Consider the following 17,429-nt stretch of genomic DNA (forward strand, 5'->3'; position numbering starts at 1 on the left):
TTAAAAGCAACAAGTGTGTTCTGAATATTACTCTAAGTATGTTCTAAATACTATAGGGATTTCTTCCGCAGTCCAATTATTTAGAACACCTCCAAGTTGATAAGGGTGAATATCTAACAATGACCTTTTTAATTGTGTCTTCATATATGGCATTGATGTGAACATTTCCCAACACTTCTTCATACATTGCATTCACTCCATTATCAATCATGATTGGGTAGTGAGTTTTCTGCACTAAATGAGTCATCAAACTTGACAACACCCATGTTAATGAGCCTTTCAACAAGCTTTTTAAAGATGGTGCAATTTTCTATGGAATGCCCTGTAATTCCTGCATGGTAGTCGCACTGTGCATTTGAGTCGTACCATTTGGGATATGGAGGATGTAACGGTTTTAAATAAGAAAAGGAAACAACGTGTGCATTGAATAAACTCTGATACAGCTCCGTATATGACATTGGAATTGGTGTGAACTGAAGCTTCTCAGCGTTTTTCCTCATGCAAGATTCTTGTCTTAATGAACCTTGTTGATTAGTAACCACCTTTCTTGGCAGATTCACCGTAATCGATTTGCTGTATATATTCACGTTGTTCACCTCGCTTTTCTTTTTTTCGAGGCTGACCTTCTATTATTTTCTCTAGCATTAATCTTTATGCTCCTTATGGCACTTTCAATCATCTCACCCTTCATGATTATATCAGAAAAGCTTTTTGTGGCACTTCCTAACATGTGTGTGATGAACGGGGCTTTCAATGTATTTATAAAGAGCATTGTCATTTCTCTTTCCAAGAGCGGTGGCTGGACTTGGACGGCAACCTCCTTCCACCTCTGCACGTACTGCCTAAAACTTTCATTTGACTTCTTTTCCATGTTTTGTAAGGTGATTCTATCAGGCACCATTTCTATTACATGACTGTACTGCTTCATAAAAGCCTGTGCCAAATCTCTTCAAGAACTAATCTTGGTACGGCTCAATTGATTGTACCATTTAGATGTTGCCCTTGTGAGGCTATCCTGGAAGCAATGTATTAGTAGTTGGTCGTTATTAACATATCCAGTCATCTGCCTACAAAATTTATGTAGGCTTTAGGGCAACTGGTCCCCTTATACTTCTCGAATTCAGGCATTTTAAATTTATAAGGGAGTACCAATCCTGGGACGAAACTTAGATCTTTTGCATCTATCCCACGATAGCTTTCAGTACTTTTCATGGCCCTGAATTTCTCTTTAATCCATTTCCACCTTTCTTCTAACTGTTTTGGTAATTCTTCTTTTGTTTTGTCTTTCTCAGCCACTTCATCAAAATTAGGGATAACGGGATTAACAGGGTTATCTCCAGGATTAGAGCCCGATCCAGCTTAGAAGCTCATTGGTATTGAGGCACCGGCTTGAAACTGTTGAGGCCTGATTGTGACAGAGGATTTGCGCGGGTGCACCTCAGCTTGGGTCTACACATGTGAAGGAGTAAAGCCTGGAGGATAAAGCGGTTCCTCGTTATCCTCATCTGGACTGGTCATGGGGCCTTTTCCCTTATCGTTTCCTCTAGCCAACAGTTGAGTCAACTGAGTCATCATGTTTTTCTGAGATTCTAGCATTTTGTCCATGATATCCTACTGAATCTTAGCTAGCTGCTCTCGTACTTGCAGCTGAATTTGGTCTTGCATCTCCTTTTGGAACTATTCAAGTCTTTCCAATCTTTGGTTCATGTCTTTGGTTTTTTGTCAAGTACCGTAACGGTGTTTGGTTGGTTGGTTGGTTTCCAGATTAGCTGAAATAATTTTAATCAATTAGGCTCTTTTGGATAGTCTTTAATACATATGATGCGATGCATGAAATGAATGCAAAAAGGCGTCGATTCTAATTAAATTTCATTTAGAAAACTTTACTAGAAAGCAAATTTCTTTACATAAAACGGATGCATGTACGACCTTGCCCTCATACTCCAAGAAACAACGTCAATCTTTCCTTCATCTGGATGTTTAAGACAAATCACGCGAATTTCCAATGGACGCCACTATTATCTCCTTTTTGCGCAATTCATCATCTACCCATCCTCGTAATGCTCATCTACTTCTTTAAATGTCGGCAGCTCTTGAATAATCAACTTGAATTCTCGGGCCACAAAGTAAAGTCGTATACTTCTTCATCACCCTTTTTTTATTGTGTTTCTTGGAATATATTCAGGCAGCCGTATTTCTTCCACTTTATCAAGAAACCCTTTTTCCATGATAAGATTTCTAATTAGCACCCAAATATGAACCAATGCCTTTCATAATGAAATGCCATGTAGTTAAAATGCCATGCAATCAAAGTAAAGCACAAAAATTCAGTATCATGTATAAACATAGAATCCAATACAATCAGCAAATAATAGAACAACTATTCGGGTATCTACTAGGGTTCGTCATAGTTCTACCTAGGGCAAGTTCCTAAGGTTCACTACATGTGGTTTGGCTTCTAAGGCAAAGGACCTGAATCAACAGATTCCTCGACCCTAGCCTATTATAGGCTAATGCGGATCGACTTCAGTTTAGGGGAATACATTTCCCTATGACTATACGGAGATGAAAATCTCACGAAGGCATAGGTACGGATGTATCCCGAAAGTGACCCACTATCCTATACGGAGGTGAAAACCTCACGAAAGAATAGTTTCTCACTCTCACTTAAAAAGGGTAAGACTAAACAGTCTTTACGCAATATGATGCCAAGATATAAAACTCAATTTACAGTAATCATAGCACAAATAAATTCAGTGAAAGAATCGTATCTTTCAAATCAAATTTTCAATTTTCAACAATAAGACAAAAGAAAATCAATTTTACGACTTGACTCTCTAGTGTCCCCAGTGGAGTCGCCAAGCTATCGAAACCACTTTTTTAATAAAAGAAAAGTTTAGTTGTCGACTTAAAAATGAAAATTAGAGTCACCACCGATCTTTTATTGAGGTGTGATCGGATCACCTTAAAAATAATTTTAGGTCTATGAATTTTGAGAAAATAGGTTCGGGAGTCGGTTACGCACGAGGAAGGGTTAGCACCCTCGTAAGGCCCAAAATTGGTACCGAATCGATTATTTAATGTCTTAGTGTCAAAAATTTGAAAAGATTTTAAAATATGATCTTTTTAACTTGAATGAATTAAAATAATAAAACACTCTTATTTCAAAGAAATAAAATGTCACACCTAGTGAGTTAGGGCGCAACATTTTTTAATCTTCAAAATTAAGTTTGTCTTTTGATTTTTAAAACTCATGTATTTAAATTTGAAAAGGATATTCAATTTTTTGGGTCGAATGAAAAATCAAAACCCAGTAAGTTAGGGTTCGATTTCCTAAAATTCCTAAATACAGAATATTTCTTTTATTTTTAGAAATCTTTAACTCAAGGTAGCAAAATGTCATATCCAGTAAGTTAGGATCCAACATTTTAAAATCCCGAGAGAGCTTTTTATTTTGAATCTGTGTGATTTTATTGCAAAATAAATACTTGGCTATCTAAATTCATCGAAAAGAATTGAAGCCCAGTAAGTTAGGGCACAATCCTTCTCATTATAGACAAAATACAACCATCCATTTGGGATCGATATCCGGCAGACTCATATTTGTCTACTATACTTCATCGACAGTGTACACTTGCACATTATTGTTGTGACGTTAAACAACCGATCACCCCCTTTACTCATACAACCCTCCACATTTTTACCAATTATCTGATAAACTAGATTAGTTTGTTTTGTACCGAAGCTGCTCTTATCCTTATCTCCATCCACTTCTATATTTATCCAACTACTATTTCCAGAATCCTCTCTCAGCCATTTGTTAACAGTCGACACCACCCTTCGCGACGATGCCTTCAATGACAAGTCCCAACCAAACACCATCTCTTGTGTTTATTAATATTTACGAAGGCATTATAGTATTAAAATGGAACATGGTCTATTAATTTTGGTTATTTGGATTGTTAGACAAAGTACAAGTGTATCGGTTTTAAAGTCAGTGGTTTTGGAAGTTGAGGTATCGAGATCTTGTTTTCATAAACCAGACCCGTAAATATTTTTATTAAATATTTACGGAGTTATATTAGAAGTGAATTAAATTTTGATCAAAAAATTTTATCGAATTAGTGATTTATTAAGGTATAGGGACTAAAACGTAAAGGTGTCAAATGTGTGATTTCTTAAGGAATCTTTAGTTAGAATTAAACCAAGAGACATTTATAGCAGTTAAACCAATATAAAATTAATAGTGGACGATCATGTATTGTTTAATGTGATAAAATTTTAATAAAATTAATAAATAAAAAGAAAACATAAAGTAATAGAAAAATCTTAGTGGAAGACATCAAAAACCATTTTCATCCATTTTTTTCACAAAAAAGAAACCAATGGAGGATAAGAGAATAGCTTTCGGCAAGGATTTTTAAATATTCAAGCCTCAATCTGGTTAGTTCAATTTAGTCATTTTTTTTGTAATTTTTATGTTTTCGGAATTTCGGTACCTCGAGCTAGTTGACCCATGCCGTAATTTTTGGTATTGTTTAAGTTTGAGGATGTCATCATTGTTGAATAATTGAAGCTTGAGGTGTTATTTTAGTATATTTTAATTTTAGTATTGAAAAAAAGGCTAAATTGTTAATCCAATTGATGATTTTGTGTAATAGGGATTAAATTGCATAAATTTTGAAATTTGTTGTAGAAATGAAAAATTGGAATTTAAATTAGGCCTATAGTTAAATTGAAATAAAAATTTGAGGTTTAATTTGAAAGTTAGGTTAGTCTCGATTTTAGGACTAAATTGAATAAAATATAAAAGTTGTATAAATTAGCAATTGAATGTGAAAATGATTGTGTATTGGTGATTTGGTATATTTATGTTGACCCGATTTCCTCAAAACGGAAAGGAAAAGATAAAATCATCAACAAATAACTCAGAGTTTACGGTTTATATTTTTATAACCTGAACCTTTTCAATTGTTGCATTCACAAATAGCATTGCACGGTAATAACATACGGTAAGCTGGAAATGTTAGAATGTGCTGAATTGAACTGATTCAAATTACTTATTTGTGATAAGGACTAAATTGAATAGATTTGAAAATATGATATATTGTTATAATTGTGCAATTGAGTTCAATTAGTGATGAACTGATGAATTATGCTATCACATATGTGATTTAATGATTGGTTGATGAAATTATATTGTAGAACTGAGAAATTGAGTATAATGAAATTGAAATAAGGGCAGATAATAGATATTAGTTTATAAGCTTGGTTTAAGATATGGAAATAGATTGAATAATTAGGTGATGTAATAGGGCTTGTATATTGACATGTTAAAATGCATTATAACATTTATAATATGTTTATTGTTTGATTATAGAAATACCATTGAGTTGCTCAACATACGGTTTTGTTTTCCGTGAGCAGGTTAGGTACTATTTAGATTGTACGCGACTCAACATCCAGAGATAATCCTGAACTCAATCGTTGGTGAAATCCTTATTTTAATGTCAGCATGTACCTAGAGATTCTTGGGTTTAGAATGTTGGTTTTTATATTGGATGGTTAGTTAAATTTTGATGTCTTTATAATTATGTATATATGTAAGGTATTTTGGTAATTATCAAATGGTTAATAGCTTGAAACTTGTATTGCTTGGTAATTGCCTAATGTGGTCTTGAATGAGTTGGTTACATGTTTGGTTTGATGGTTAATGGTTATTTGAGTTGGTTGATACATATTATGCTTTGGTTATGTTAGTATGGAGTGGATGGTAGTTAAGTTATAAGTATGCTACTATTTTGTTAGCTTTGGTAGTTTGTGCATAGATGGTAAGGTCATGATGCAAAGCAATATGAATTAGTTTTATGTTTAGGTGTTCAAATTTGGCATGTTTGATCAAATCCTCATGGTTGCTTGGATTTGAATATGGAGGTGCCATTGTGGTATATTGGTTAGGCACTTAGGTTGATTAGTATTTGACATGATTTGGCCTAATTTGATGTGTTTTTGATAAGGGTATTGCTTTATGCAAATGGTATAACTTGATACTTAAGTTTGGATAGATAAAATGGCTTGAATTTTAAGTTTCTTCAGGTGTACACGAGTTGACACACGGTCTATCACACGGCCGTGTGGTCTAATATTTTTAGGTGCAGGTTTCACATGGGCGTTTGGAGTAGCCGTACGGGTGTGTGGGGTAGCCACACGACCATGTCTGGAGCCACACGGTTTGGGCTCTGTCACACGGCCGTGTGACCCCTATTGTCAAATTTTTCTCATCTATTTGTTTTTAATTCAAATTGAACCATGTTTAGCCCTGATTTGTTTCAAATCTTCCATACAGTTAATATTTACCTAAAATGGATTGATTAACACATTTTATCATGCATGTATGTAATTGTCTTAATTTGTATTTGTGGTCATGATTTATAAATTGTTTGGAATTGTGTGATATTTGTTCATAACATTCTTTTGCTCAGGTTCGACGACCAAACCAGTTAAGGGGTGTGACAAGCCAAATCCTCTTCCATTACTCTTCCCTGAAAATAAAGCCAAACCACCCAAAAAATCAAAACCCTAGCCGACTACAAAAAAACCCCCACAACATGCAGCTAGGCAGATGAAGAAACTAAATAGAAGTGTTATGAAGCAGACTTCAAAGCTAAGATGATTTTTAGACTTTCGAGTTAAATTAAAATTCTTTATATGATTTATTTAATTGAATAGTTGTATATCATACTTTATTCATATAAAATAATATGCATTAAATTGTGTAAATTAAAAAAAAAGGATGGCAATTTATTTAATTTTAAAAAATAATTATGAAATATAGAAGACAATATTCTGAATGACTAGACGATCAATTATATAATTACATCTACTCAAAATTATAAAATAGTATAAAAGTTAATTTTACACCAAATCTTTCCTCATAGAGAGAGAGACTCCAATTAAATTGCTGCAAAAGTAGGAATGTATTATATAGCCTTCCAAGGTTTGAAGTTATAGAGACCCTCATTTATTTGCCACAAAGTTCTGATCAGCCTAAAGTTGTGTGGTGTTAATTTAACTTAATAATATCTTATATATTTAGTGATACCTTCTATCTCTTTATGTCCTTGTTCTATGCATTCTCCAATGAAAACCCAAAAATAGTCAAATACATTCAAAGAAGATGAAGAATTTGATCATGTATATATGGGACAATATATATTTCCATGAAAAAATTTCACAAATCTGAAACCCAGCTTGCTGATTTTGAGTGCTTAGAAAATAATCATTTATGCTTTATGATCAAGAGAATTAAATAACCCAAACTTTTCTTCCTTATTTTTCTTCATTAATAAAAGCTTGAAACGAAATGAAGCTAAGAGAGAGGAACAAAGAAGGTAAAAAGGAAAAAACTTAGAAGACTGAAGACAGTTCCATCATCTGATTCATCTCTTCTACTTGACCCGAAGAACTCTCATCAAAAAGCCACTTCTCAAGAAACGATAATGGCGGATTATTCTTATTATTGTTGTTGTTGTTGTGATGATCAACTTTTTGCTTCTTATAATTCTCTGGGGCCATTGCAACATTGACCTTATCATCACCATCATCATCATCATCATCACCATCATCATCATTTCCTGAATCTTGACAAGCACCCTTTGATGTAGATTCACAAGTAGACTTGTCCCATACAACATTGTTAATGTTCTCAAACGATAAAATCGACTCAAACTCTTCATGGGAGATCAAATTACCGCCTTCTTGTTCAGCTTTGGGTTTATATCCAGCTGAAGAATCAGCATCTAATAAGCTGGTATTTTGATCCCATTTCTGATATTGAGAAGTATCCTTGAGAAGTAGAGAGCTATTATTATCATTAGTTGTCTTTGGTGATGATCTCATCCAACCTTGAAGAAGCCTAGAAATATTCTCAGTGCTTGAAGCATATGTTGAAGAGGCTTGATTTAGCCCAACAGCACTAGTACTTGAAGAAGTTGAAGCAAATTCTAAGCTGCTCTTTCTCTCAATTGAAGGGTGGGGGTCCAAAGCTGACTGAAACTTGTTTAGTTTCTTCTTCAGGTGGGTGTTCCAGTAGTTCTTTATATCATTATCTGTCCTTTGTGGTAGGTATGAAGCAATTGCCGCCCATCTACGTATAAACAAACAAACAAAGAATATGATCCACTGGAGAACTTAAAGAAGGTAAACGAATGCAGTATATATAGAATCAAAGAAGATTTTTGAGGATTACTTGTTACCCAATAAAGCTTGCAAGTGAATTATCATGCCTTCTTCATGAGGAGTGAAGTTCCCTCGCTTGATGCCTGGTCTCAGATAATTAGTCCATCGAAGCCTGCAACTTTTGCTGCATCTCAATAACCCTTTAAACAAAGGTTGGTTTGAATCAGCCAAAAGAAACCATGGAATCCCCTTTTCTTTATTGAACTTATAAACGCTAAAAAAGAAAGTGGGAATTGGTGTAAAATATACCAGTATTAGTGGGTACTGATCTCCAATTCCCTGCACCATGTTGTTGGATGTAAGAGACAAGTATGATATCTTCCTCAGGGGTCCATGGACCTTTCTTGATACCAACTTTATCACAGCAAGGAGGTCTTCCCATGGCTTTTCTTCCAAGCTGTTTTGTTATTATTATAATTATTCAGCTATGGAGTTTTGAAATAGTGATAGTGCCATGTGAGTGGTATATAAGTAAAAGAGAGAGAGAGGTGACCTTAGAAAAGGGTTTTCTTACACCAATTTTGATCTACCCTGCTGAGTCAGTAACCCCTTTTATTAACTTCATCTTAAATATTATAGTCAATCAAGAAAACCGAAGTCAGAAGAAAAATATTTAAAATATATATATATTTTGAAATGAATCCCTACTTAAGTAGTGGCAATTATATAAACTTCTCAAATGGCACTTTCTCACTTTTCTAAACTCACATGTAGCACAGCTCATCATAAAAGGTCAAGGCGATTGACACTTCTCACTTCTCACTATAGCCTATTTTAATTTATGTCATCTCCCTTTCCCTTTTATCACTAAATTATTGTGTGGCTAATCATAGGTTTCGTTTAAAACAAATTAATTAAAATTGAATAAAAATATTTTATTTAAATGGATTATTAAATTCGGATAAAATCTCCATATAAAATAAAAATTTTAATGTCTTCCTATATAACACGTGATTAAATTTCAATTATGATACCCTTACAATGATTATATTTTAGTTTACATCCCTCTATTTCCTTTTTTTAAGGTTATATAACAATTGTTAAATTTTACTTTTGATCTTTAAATTATACTCAAATTTAAGATTTAATTTTATAATATTATTATAATTAAATTGTTTATATGAATTTTAAATTTTAAGAATAGTTAACGCGTTAAAATTTCCTATTAAATATAAATCCATTACAATGTTATTCTTTTTTATATAACTATTAAGTGAATATTTCTTTCTAATTTTAAAATATCACATCAACAAATTTATCAGAAAATCTTAAAAGTTAAATTTCAAATATAAAAATACACATCAACTCCAAGCATCTTGTAGCATTTAAATTATTTAGGCCAAAAGATTTACTAAAGCTGAGTTGAAAATTATACTAGATTTTATTTATTAATTTGGGTGGTAAAGTTCGACTTAAATTACTGTTTAGTAATAAAAATTGTTTAAATTTAAATTATAAAAATATTAATATTAATGTATTTTTAATGTTTTTAAATAATGATGGAATTTTCAAACTAATTCATATAAGAATCTATATAGTTTAAATATTTCAATAAAAGATATTATTAGTTAAAAAGAATTATTAACTTCAATGTAAAAATAAATAAATTAAATTTGGAATAAATATCAAAATTATACATGAACATTGATCCAATGTTCAATGTTATACATGAACTTTGAGTTTGTACGATTTTATACATGAAATTTTGATTTAATTTAAATTTTAGAAATTAGTAATAATATTATCGAATTAGCACCATTTTACGTTGATATATTGCATACACAAACAATTATATTACTCGATATGAAAATAAATATATTTACTCATTTCTTTAAGTGTGTACAATTGAATCAAAATCAGCGTTTCATATATACATGTAAACCAAAATTCAAGTTTCATATGTATGGTTGCTCCAAATCAAAATTCATTAATTTTTATTTTATATTGTAGTGAATTTGATGAGAATAGGTTATTAAATAAAAGTAAAATTATCTTTTTAAATTTCTTAGATCTAGATTATAGAAACCTAATATTCTAATTGGTGAATTCTAAGATCATTCATCTAGTTCCACTAATTGATGGTCCACCTGGAGGATGGGCAATTGCAAGATTTAATTTTGTACAAATTTATTTTTATCATTTATTTCTTTACATTTCATTTAATTTATATCAATAATAATTGGGTTTTAAACTAGAAATTTTTACTTGTTGGTTTTAATATCCTACGTAAAATGTGCACATTAAATGTTTAGGTAAAAAATGCATATTAAATATCTAATTCACATGTAAATATTTATTATCTACATTATTATTTAAGTTATTAATTGAATTGATATCATGAGTCAACTGGTATCAATTCGATTAGAGAAATTATAAAAAAAAATTTATTATTTAAAATAAGTTATATTATTCGAGGTAGTTTTAGTACTTTTATTTAATAAACAATAAAAAAATCAATTTTGAGGGATTTGAACGCACAGATAAATTTACTATTCAACTCAAGCTTTATTTTAACTTTTTTTATACATTTTAAATTCTTTTGGTATACTTTTTTTATACATTTTTGTTATACCCCATCCGTGTCAAGACACATGACAAGCTAGAAAGACACCCAACCAATAAGCCAATTGCCAACAAACCAGGAGGTTACCCACAAGCCTTGTAACACCCCATACCTATCCTAGACGTTATGATTGGATTGTGAGGGTGACATTACACGTGAAAATAATCTTGCTTAATTTTTGGTGAAAGGCTCGTTTAACTAAAAAATAACAAGATTGCTTAAAACGTTGAAAACATAACTATTATGAAAGACCCGTGAGTACTTTGATGAAAAATCGTATGTTATTAGCTTTGTTTAAACAAATCTATGGACCCAATTCATTTGTGAGTTAAAACATTGTAATGACTTAGTCAAAAACTTTGCAGTGGAAAAAACGTTATAGCGACTCAATCCTATAAAACCTTAATCCTTTGTTAATCATGTTGTTTTGTCTTCAACACCAATTAAAATTAAGTCTTTTGTAAATCAAATTCCAAAATAAATTTTAAAGTCCCAAACAAAAATTAAAAGTCCAAAAAGACCAAAAAAAAGACCAAAACATACTTAAACACAATATGCAACCCAATACTGTGAAAATCGAGCTCCGGAGTTGTTGTCCAATCTTAAGCCTAAGGATCACCTGAAATGAAACATACAAACGCATGAGCTTTACGCCCTATGTGTGATTTGACCCATGTATCAAATATACATATAGAGTTTGTATCAGACCAAAATTTCTTACCATATATCCTATAACATATTAGAGGTTATCATATCCTATAACAAACTATATCATATTTCATATTAGAAATTATCGTAGCATCTCCTACCCTCATCCGCTACACACCTTTCCGTCCAATCAATCACACCAATTAGGACTAATAGAGTCCATCCATCCAATCACACCAATTTGTGGCGATGTGCCACTCATAAATATGCAGTTGAGTTGCCAGACAGAAATTTGTGATCTAGCCACCATTATTGCAGTAAAACTGCCTTATACACTTCCTCTAACATATCAAACCCACCCCAAATCATATGTACGAACATGCTAACATATACAAATACGTACCATATAGCTTACGTAGCATACATGTCTAAACATATATTTATAGAACATAACATAATACCTAACATATACAAAGTTGTAACATCCCAAAAATCGGGTTAGAAGAAATTGGATTTTGAAATCAAGAGTGGTCATCCTTCAATTATGAGTTTAAATCATAGAAATTTTTTACAAGTAAATTAGTTTGGTTCAGTGGTCAAGTGTTCTGGGTATGTGTGTGAGGTTCCGGGCTCGAATCCTGTTTCTGGAAATTTTCTTATTTTACTTAAACCCTTATCTTTGAACGTTTGATTTATAAGTTAAATTCAGTTCATGGATGTCAAGAATGAGCTTATTGGTTTAAGCTTCTATGTAATCCTTGGTCTTGTGTTCAAATCTTGGCAAAAGCAATAGGGAATGTTTTGTTTTTGAATTTTGTTGTACGATAGTTAGTTTCGGTTGGTTATTTAAAACCTTCCAGAAACCTCCGATGGGTTTCATCTTTTTTTTCATTTTGTTCTTTCCTTTTTCTACGACATTTTTCTATCATTCTTTTTCCGTTCTTTAGTTTCTTCATTTTGGTTTCTTAATTCCAAGTGTCCTTTCTTTTGTTATGTTACATTACACCGATTCTATACAAGGTCTAACTTTTCCTTCTAGTTTAATTCATTCGATTTAAAGTTTGGTGTCGAAAGTTCTTCGATGTAACTTTAGTTTTAGAATGTTAGTTTTAGCGATTTGACTGTGAATTAAACATTTGTTGGGTAATTACTTATCGTTTAGGGATGAGAATTCATCCTTGTTGCTCCTGTATCGAATCCGTATCAGGTGGGTATCAAAAACCCCTTCTTCTTCAAATTTTATTTGTTGGAAAACGAGACTGGCGACGCCACACACGGCCTGGAAACGACCGTGTGATAGGTTGTGTAACTTACTGTTCACGTAAATGGGAGGCACACGAGCGTGTGCCCAGACCGTGTATGGTTATGAATTGTGTAAAGTTCACACAGGCCAGTGATATGAACGTGTGTCCAGGCTGTGTAACCCATTGTTTGCGAGTTAAGACCACACGGGTAAGTGACATGGGCGTGTGTCAGGCCGTGTGGGACACACGGGCAAGCACACAGACGTGTGCCAAACCGTGTGGAGTCATACAAGACAGTCCTCCAAGCCATGTGGAATTATACAAGCGTGTGAAGCAATATTTGGAATTTTTCCTTTGGGCCACAAGCATCATTCAAAACAAACGCAGGCCTATTGTAAGGTTCGTACAATCTAAATTAGGCTATATAACTTGATATCTGATGATCTGATGATGAAGAAATTATGATCCGTACGTATATCTGCTATGTTTAAACCTAAGTGAATAGGATCTTTCAGAACATAATGTGCTATTATCTAATGTGTGGAATTATCCAAGTACGATCGGTATTCTGCGAAGTTTGTTGGTATGCCTTTATGTTACTCTATTGATAAAGGATACGCGATATATGATTATGTTAGGTTGATTGTTACTAATTCTGATTTATAACCCTCTACGTTACTTTGTTGATGAGGAATATGCGATATCTGAACATGTTAGACTGATTCTGATTTATAACCGTGCATCCGACTTCATGAAAAATCTGATATGGCCTGTTGAGGTTTGATAAATCTATTTTACAAGACATAGACTCTCGCGCCTCCTGATTCTGTTATTGAAAGATAGCATGACTTACATAGTCATCACTCTGATTCTGCATATATATGCCATGACACATTACATGGGATTTAGGTTGATATGGAAGGAGGATGTTTCTGGTAGTTAATGGTTTGCATTATTTGGTGGTTTATCCACAATTTTGTTCCTGCAACTTAGTTGTACTATAGTGGTTTGACCACTTTTATCTGATCTGGCAATCTTAACTGCAAAATTCTGGTGGCACCATCCATAATTATCTATTTGTGTGATTTCGTAGGATGAGTTCTGGGGGAATCTATTTTGGTGTGTAGCGGAGTTTGGGTAGGACATTTTCTGATAAATATGTATTCCGATCTGTTTGAAAAATACAAGATCTGCATAACACATTCTCTGCTTTGTTCTGTTCTTCTCTACTCTGTTCTATTCTGCTTTGCTTGATTTGTTCTACTCTGTTCTGCTCCATTCTATTTTGTTCGGTTCTGTCATACTACCGTTGTGGAAATTTTTGTGATACTCTAGATTTATTTTGTATCGGCTATAAAATTATTATTAAGTTTATTGTGTTACTTTGATTTATATATGTTAGGATCTGTTTATTTGTATTTGAGTTGGTTTTACATGATGCTTAGTAGCTCACCCTTTGTCTTACCTTAGTCTATCCAGGTGGACATCTAACTTAGGATCGGATGGCATACGAGAGCTCGGATTATGTTACAGGTATAGCTAAGATTTTATATTTTGAGTTTGCAAATTGTTTTTTGGATTTACCTTGCTTTTCTTTTGATAATCTTGTCAGTATTTGTCAATTCTAACACGAAACTACAAAACTACCTAAATTGACTAAAAAGAAATTTTGGTTTTTAAAGTTAAAACTCTAAAAAGAAATCAATTTTCAATATGTTTGGTGTAACTCGTCCAAATTCGACCTAAACTTCTAGGCTGAATTTGGAGTGTTACAAAAGTGAACTTACATAACATTCTCCCTAAACTTATTTCTAAATAACATACCTAATTTTTTGCTTTTATAGGCTTACCAAGATGCCCACAGATCCAATTTTAATCCCTAAATCAACCCCCAAAATTGGCCAAAAGGGCCCAAACGACCCAACAAGCCAGCCTGTACGGTCCATATGGTCTACCAATCTAGGCCGTGGAAGCACACACGGCTGTGTGCTTTACACGGCCTAGCACACGGCTGTGTGGTACACACAGTTTGGCACACGATCGTGTGGTGCTGGATAGTTTTGAAAATAGCCCTTGTTTTGTAATTTTTTCGAGTTTTGAATGATTTTTCAGGTTAATTTCACACACCCGATTACTAATATGACAAACCACACGTCTGTAACTAACGAAACCTATATTCGTTCATTAAATCATACTAATTAACCATCAAAGATCCACCAAAAATAGCATATATTTACCAAAATTCGAATCTTAAAACCAAAATCGAGCTCTTACCACTCAAAGAACAACGTTTGAACTGAGACTTACTCCACTGGAGGTAATTGATTCTCACAACCTTTGCCTAAACAAACCATAAGAAACACTTAATATAACCACGGAAAGTAATTTAACACCAAGAACTCTAACATTATTCAAGAACAAAATAAGACTATAAAAATAGAAAAAAATGCCTTGACAAAACTTACACCACACCTTACCCAAAGATCGAAAGACAAATTCCCAACAAATACACCGAAGACGAATGAAACAACAACAACAAAATTAATGGGAAAAAAAGCAAGAAAAGCAAACTCACGAAAGTAAAAAGAAAATAGGAAACAAAAGAGAGGAAAACATGAAAAAGAAAAAGAAAATATAAAAGGGGAGAAGAGAAAAACCAACGTGAAGAGAGTGGAGGCTTAGACTGTTTGTTGGGAGAAAATTAGGAAAAATTGAAATTTAATTCAACAAAAAGTAATATTCTGATATTATCCTAACCTACCAGATTATTTAGAGTTCCAATTAAACACAATTACTAACCTATAGCCAAGAAACTAAAAGAATTCCCACTTTACATATAGAGAGATTCAAACACATGACCAAAGGGTAAGCTAACAGCCACCTTACCATCGAACCAACAAACTCATTCTCCATAACTTGCATGGAAACAAGATTTAAGCCAAATAACCAGGGATAGGAATAGGACCAAAAATTAACAAAATTCCAAAGGAAATACTCGAGCCCAGAACCTCACGCACATAATCACAACACCTACCGACTGAATCAAATTAAATTATTTGACATAATTTAGCATTCCATACTTAATAAAATTTGAGGGCATTACAAGCCTCCCTTCTGGAAAGACCATTCGAAAAAGTGTGAGTCATTCGTCATCCAGGTCCCCAAGCTTTCATCGAGAACGTGAATTTGTTGGTTACCAAACACCATGTGACTTCAACTGCCTTAAACTATCAAGTCAGAGTGAATGACAAGATCTATCCCATCACAGACATCCTTGTCCCATCAAAGACATCCACCTCACGCGTTACATAATAATGGCTAGGTGGCAAATCCAACACGTTAACATCACCTTACATGGGACCCTCACCTACAAATACTCTTAAGAACGATGAAGAAGGGATAACCTCCCCTTAGAGACCAAGCCAGTACTCTATCAACATACCTTTAATTCTCAACCTTAGCACTCTCGCCACCACTAGTCTTCCCTACCTCTAGCTCTCTGCCCTGACTTGGTGAACCGGCCTCCACAACAACCACCACTCTCTCCTCTCTACCTCTCCTTGTTGTATCACAGTCTCAGCAATTTTAATTTTATTATACAGACTTTATTACCTCTATCAATTGTATATAAATAGGCATCTGTGTTCTAAATTCGTGGTTTCCACACACAGATGTGTGTGATAGGGTTTCTATAGTATATATAAATTTGTTAACTGATCTGGTGCCACAAGTCAACTTGACACCAACTTAGGTGTAAAATTATTAAAGTACCCTAACTTTAAAGTGCAATTAATATTATTATAAGGGTATATTTGTTTTAATACTTTTATATGATTTTTCAAATGAAACAACTAAAATAACATTATTTGGCAATCAAACATAAGACCAAATTCAAATAGAAACCTCTTACCATCCCATCAATAATCATTTGTTAAAATGTTTTATAAATAAGGCGGAGCTAGAAAACTTAAATTGTGGGGTTAAATTTTGAAAACTTAAAACGTTTATAAAAATCATATAAACTAATGTACAATATTAATCCTTGATAAAGTAATGTATAATATTATTATATGCAAGACTATTACATAGTCTTTATACTAATAAGTTGAAAATTTTCGATCCACCATTTTTTTGGGAAAGTTGTGACTGTGAGGTTGATAAAGTACTTTTTTTTTTGTAAATATGCTTTTCTTATATTATCTTTATCATTTGGATGATGACTAGAAGGATTTAAAGGCTAAACTTGACTTGTTTGACATTTATTTCTTATATTATCTCTATCATTTGGATGATAATTTGTAATCTTAGCTCTAAATTATTGAATGACTAGAAGGATTTACAGGCTAAACTTGACTTGTTTGACATCTTTTTTCATATTGGTTTGTATTTCACTTTGTATATTCACTCTTTTCTTGTTGTAGTTCTTCTAATTCACTAGTAGATATTGGAAAAATAAATTTAAACCTTAAACACAAAAGTTTTCACAAAGCCAATATACAACTAGTAATTTTTTTACAAAATAAAAATCACTTAAGTACTTTTCGATGTCATGAGAATGCAATATGTCAATTTTCAACACAAGATTCACAATAACCACACTAGCAATAAAATTTCTAAATAAAATACTAAATTTTAATCAATATTCAAAAGTTCAAGATTATAAATATAGTCAACCCTAATTTATTCACGGATGTATTAGTTAACTTCTAAAATTATTACTCAATCAAAATGTTAGG

General features: G+C 32.8%; 1 protein-coding gene across 2 annotated transcripts; it reads right to left on the minus strand.

Moving 5' to 3' along the window:
• Positions 1-7,310: 7,310 nt before the first annotated feature.
• LOC105804380 (transcription factor MYB60) lies at positions 7,311-8,857 on the minus strand. 2 transcript variants are annotated; one of them, XM_012636976.2, is made up of 4 exons: positions 8,732-8,857; positions 8,488-8,635; positions 8,249-8,378; positions 7,311-8,146 (listed from the first exon to the last, which is right to left on the minus strand). In XM_012636976.2, exons 2-4 carry the CDS (start codon positions 8,618-8,620, stop codon positions 7,408-7,410), a joined length of 1,002 nt encoding a protein of 333 aa, XP_012492430.1. In that variant the 5' UTR covers positions 8,621-8,635; positions 8,732-8,857; the 3' UTR covers positions 7,311-7,407. The 2 variants fall into 2 exon arrangements, with proteins under 2 accessions (XP_012492430.1, XP_052479182.1); XM_052623222.1 differs by having other exon boundaries at positions 8,488-8,787.
• Between the last annotated feature and the right edge of the window lie 8,572 nt (positions 8,858-17,429).

This window comes from Gossypium raimondii, chromosome 11 (genome assembly GCF_025698545.1).
Source record: "Gossypium raimondii isolate GPD5lz chromosome 11, ASM2569854v1, whole genome shotgun sequence".
NCBI classification, from domain to species: Eukaryota; Viridiplantae; Streptophyta; class Magnoliopsida; order Malvales; family Malvaceae; genus Gossypium; species Gossypium raimondii.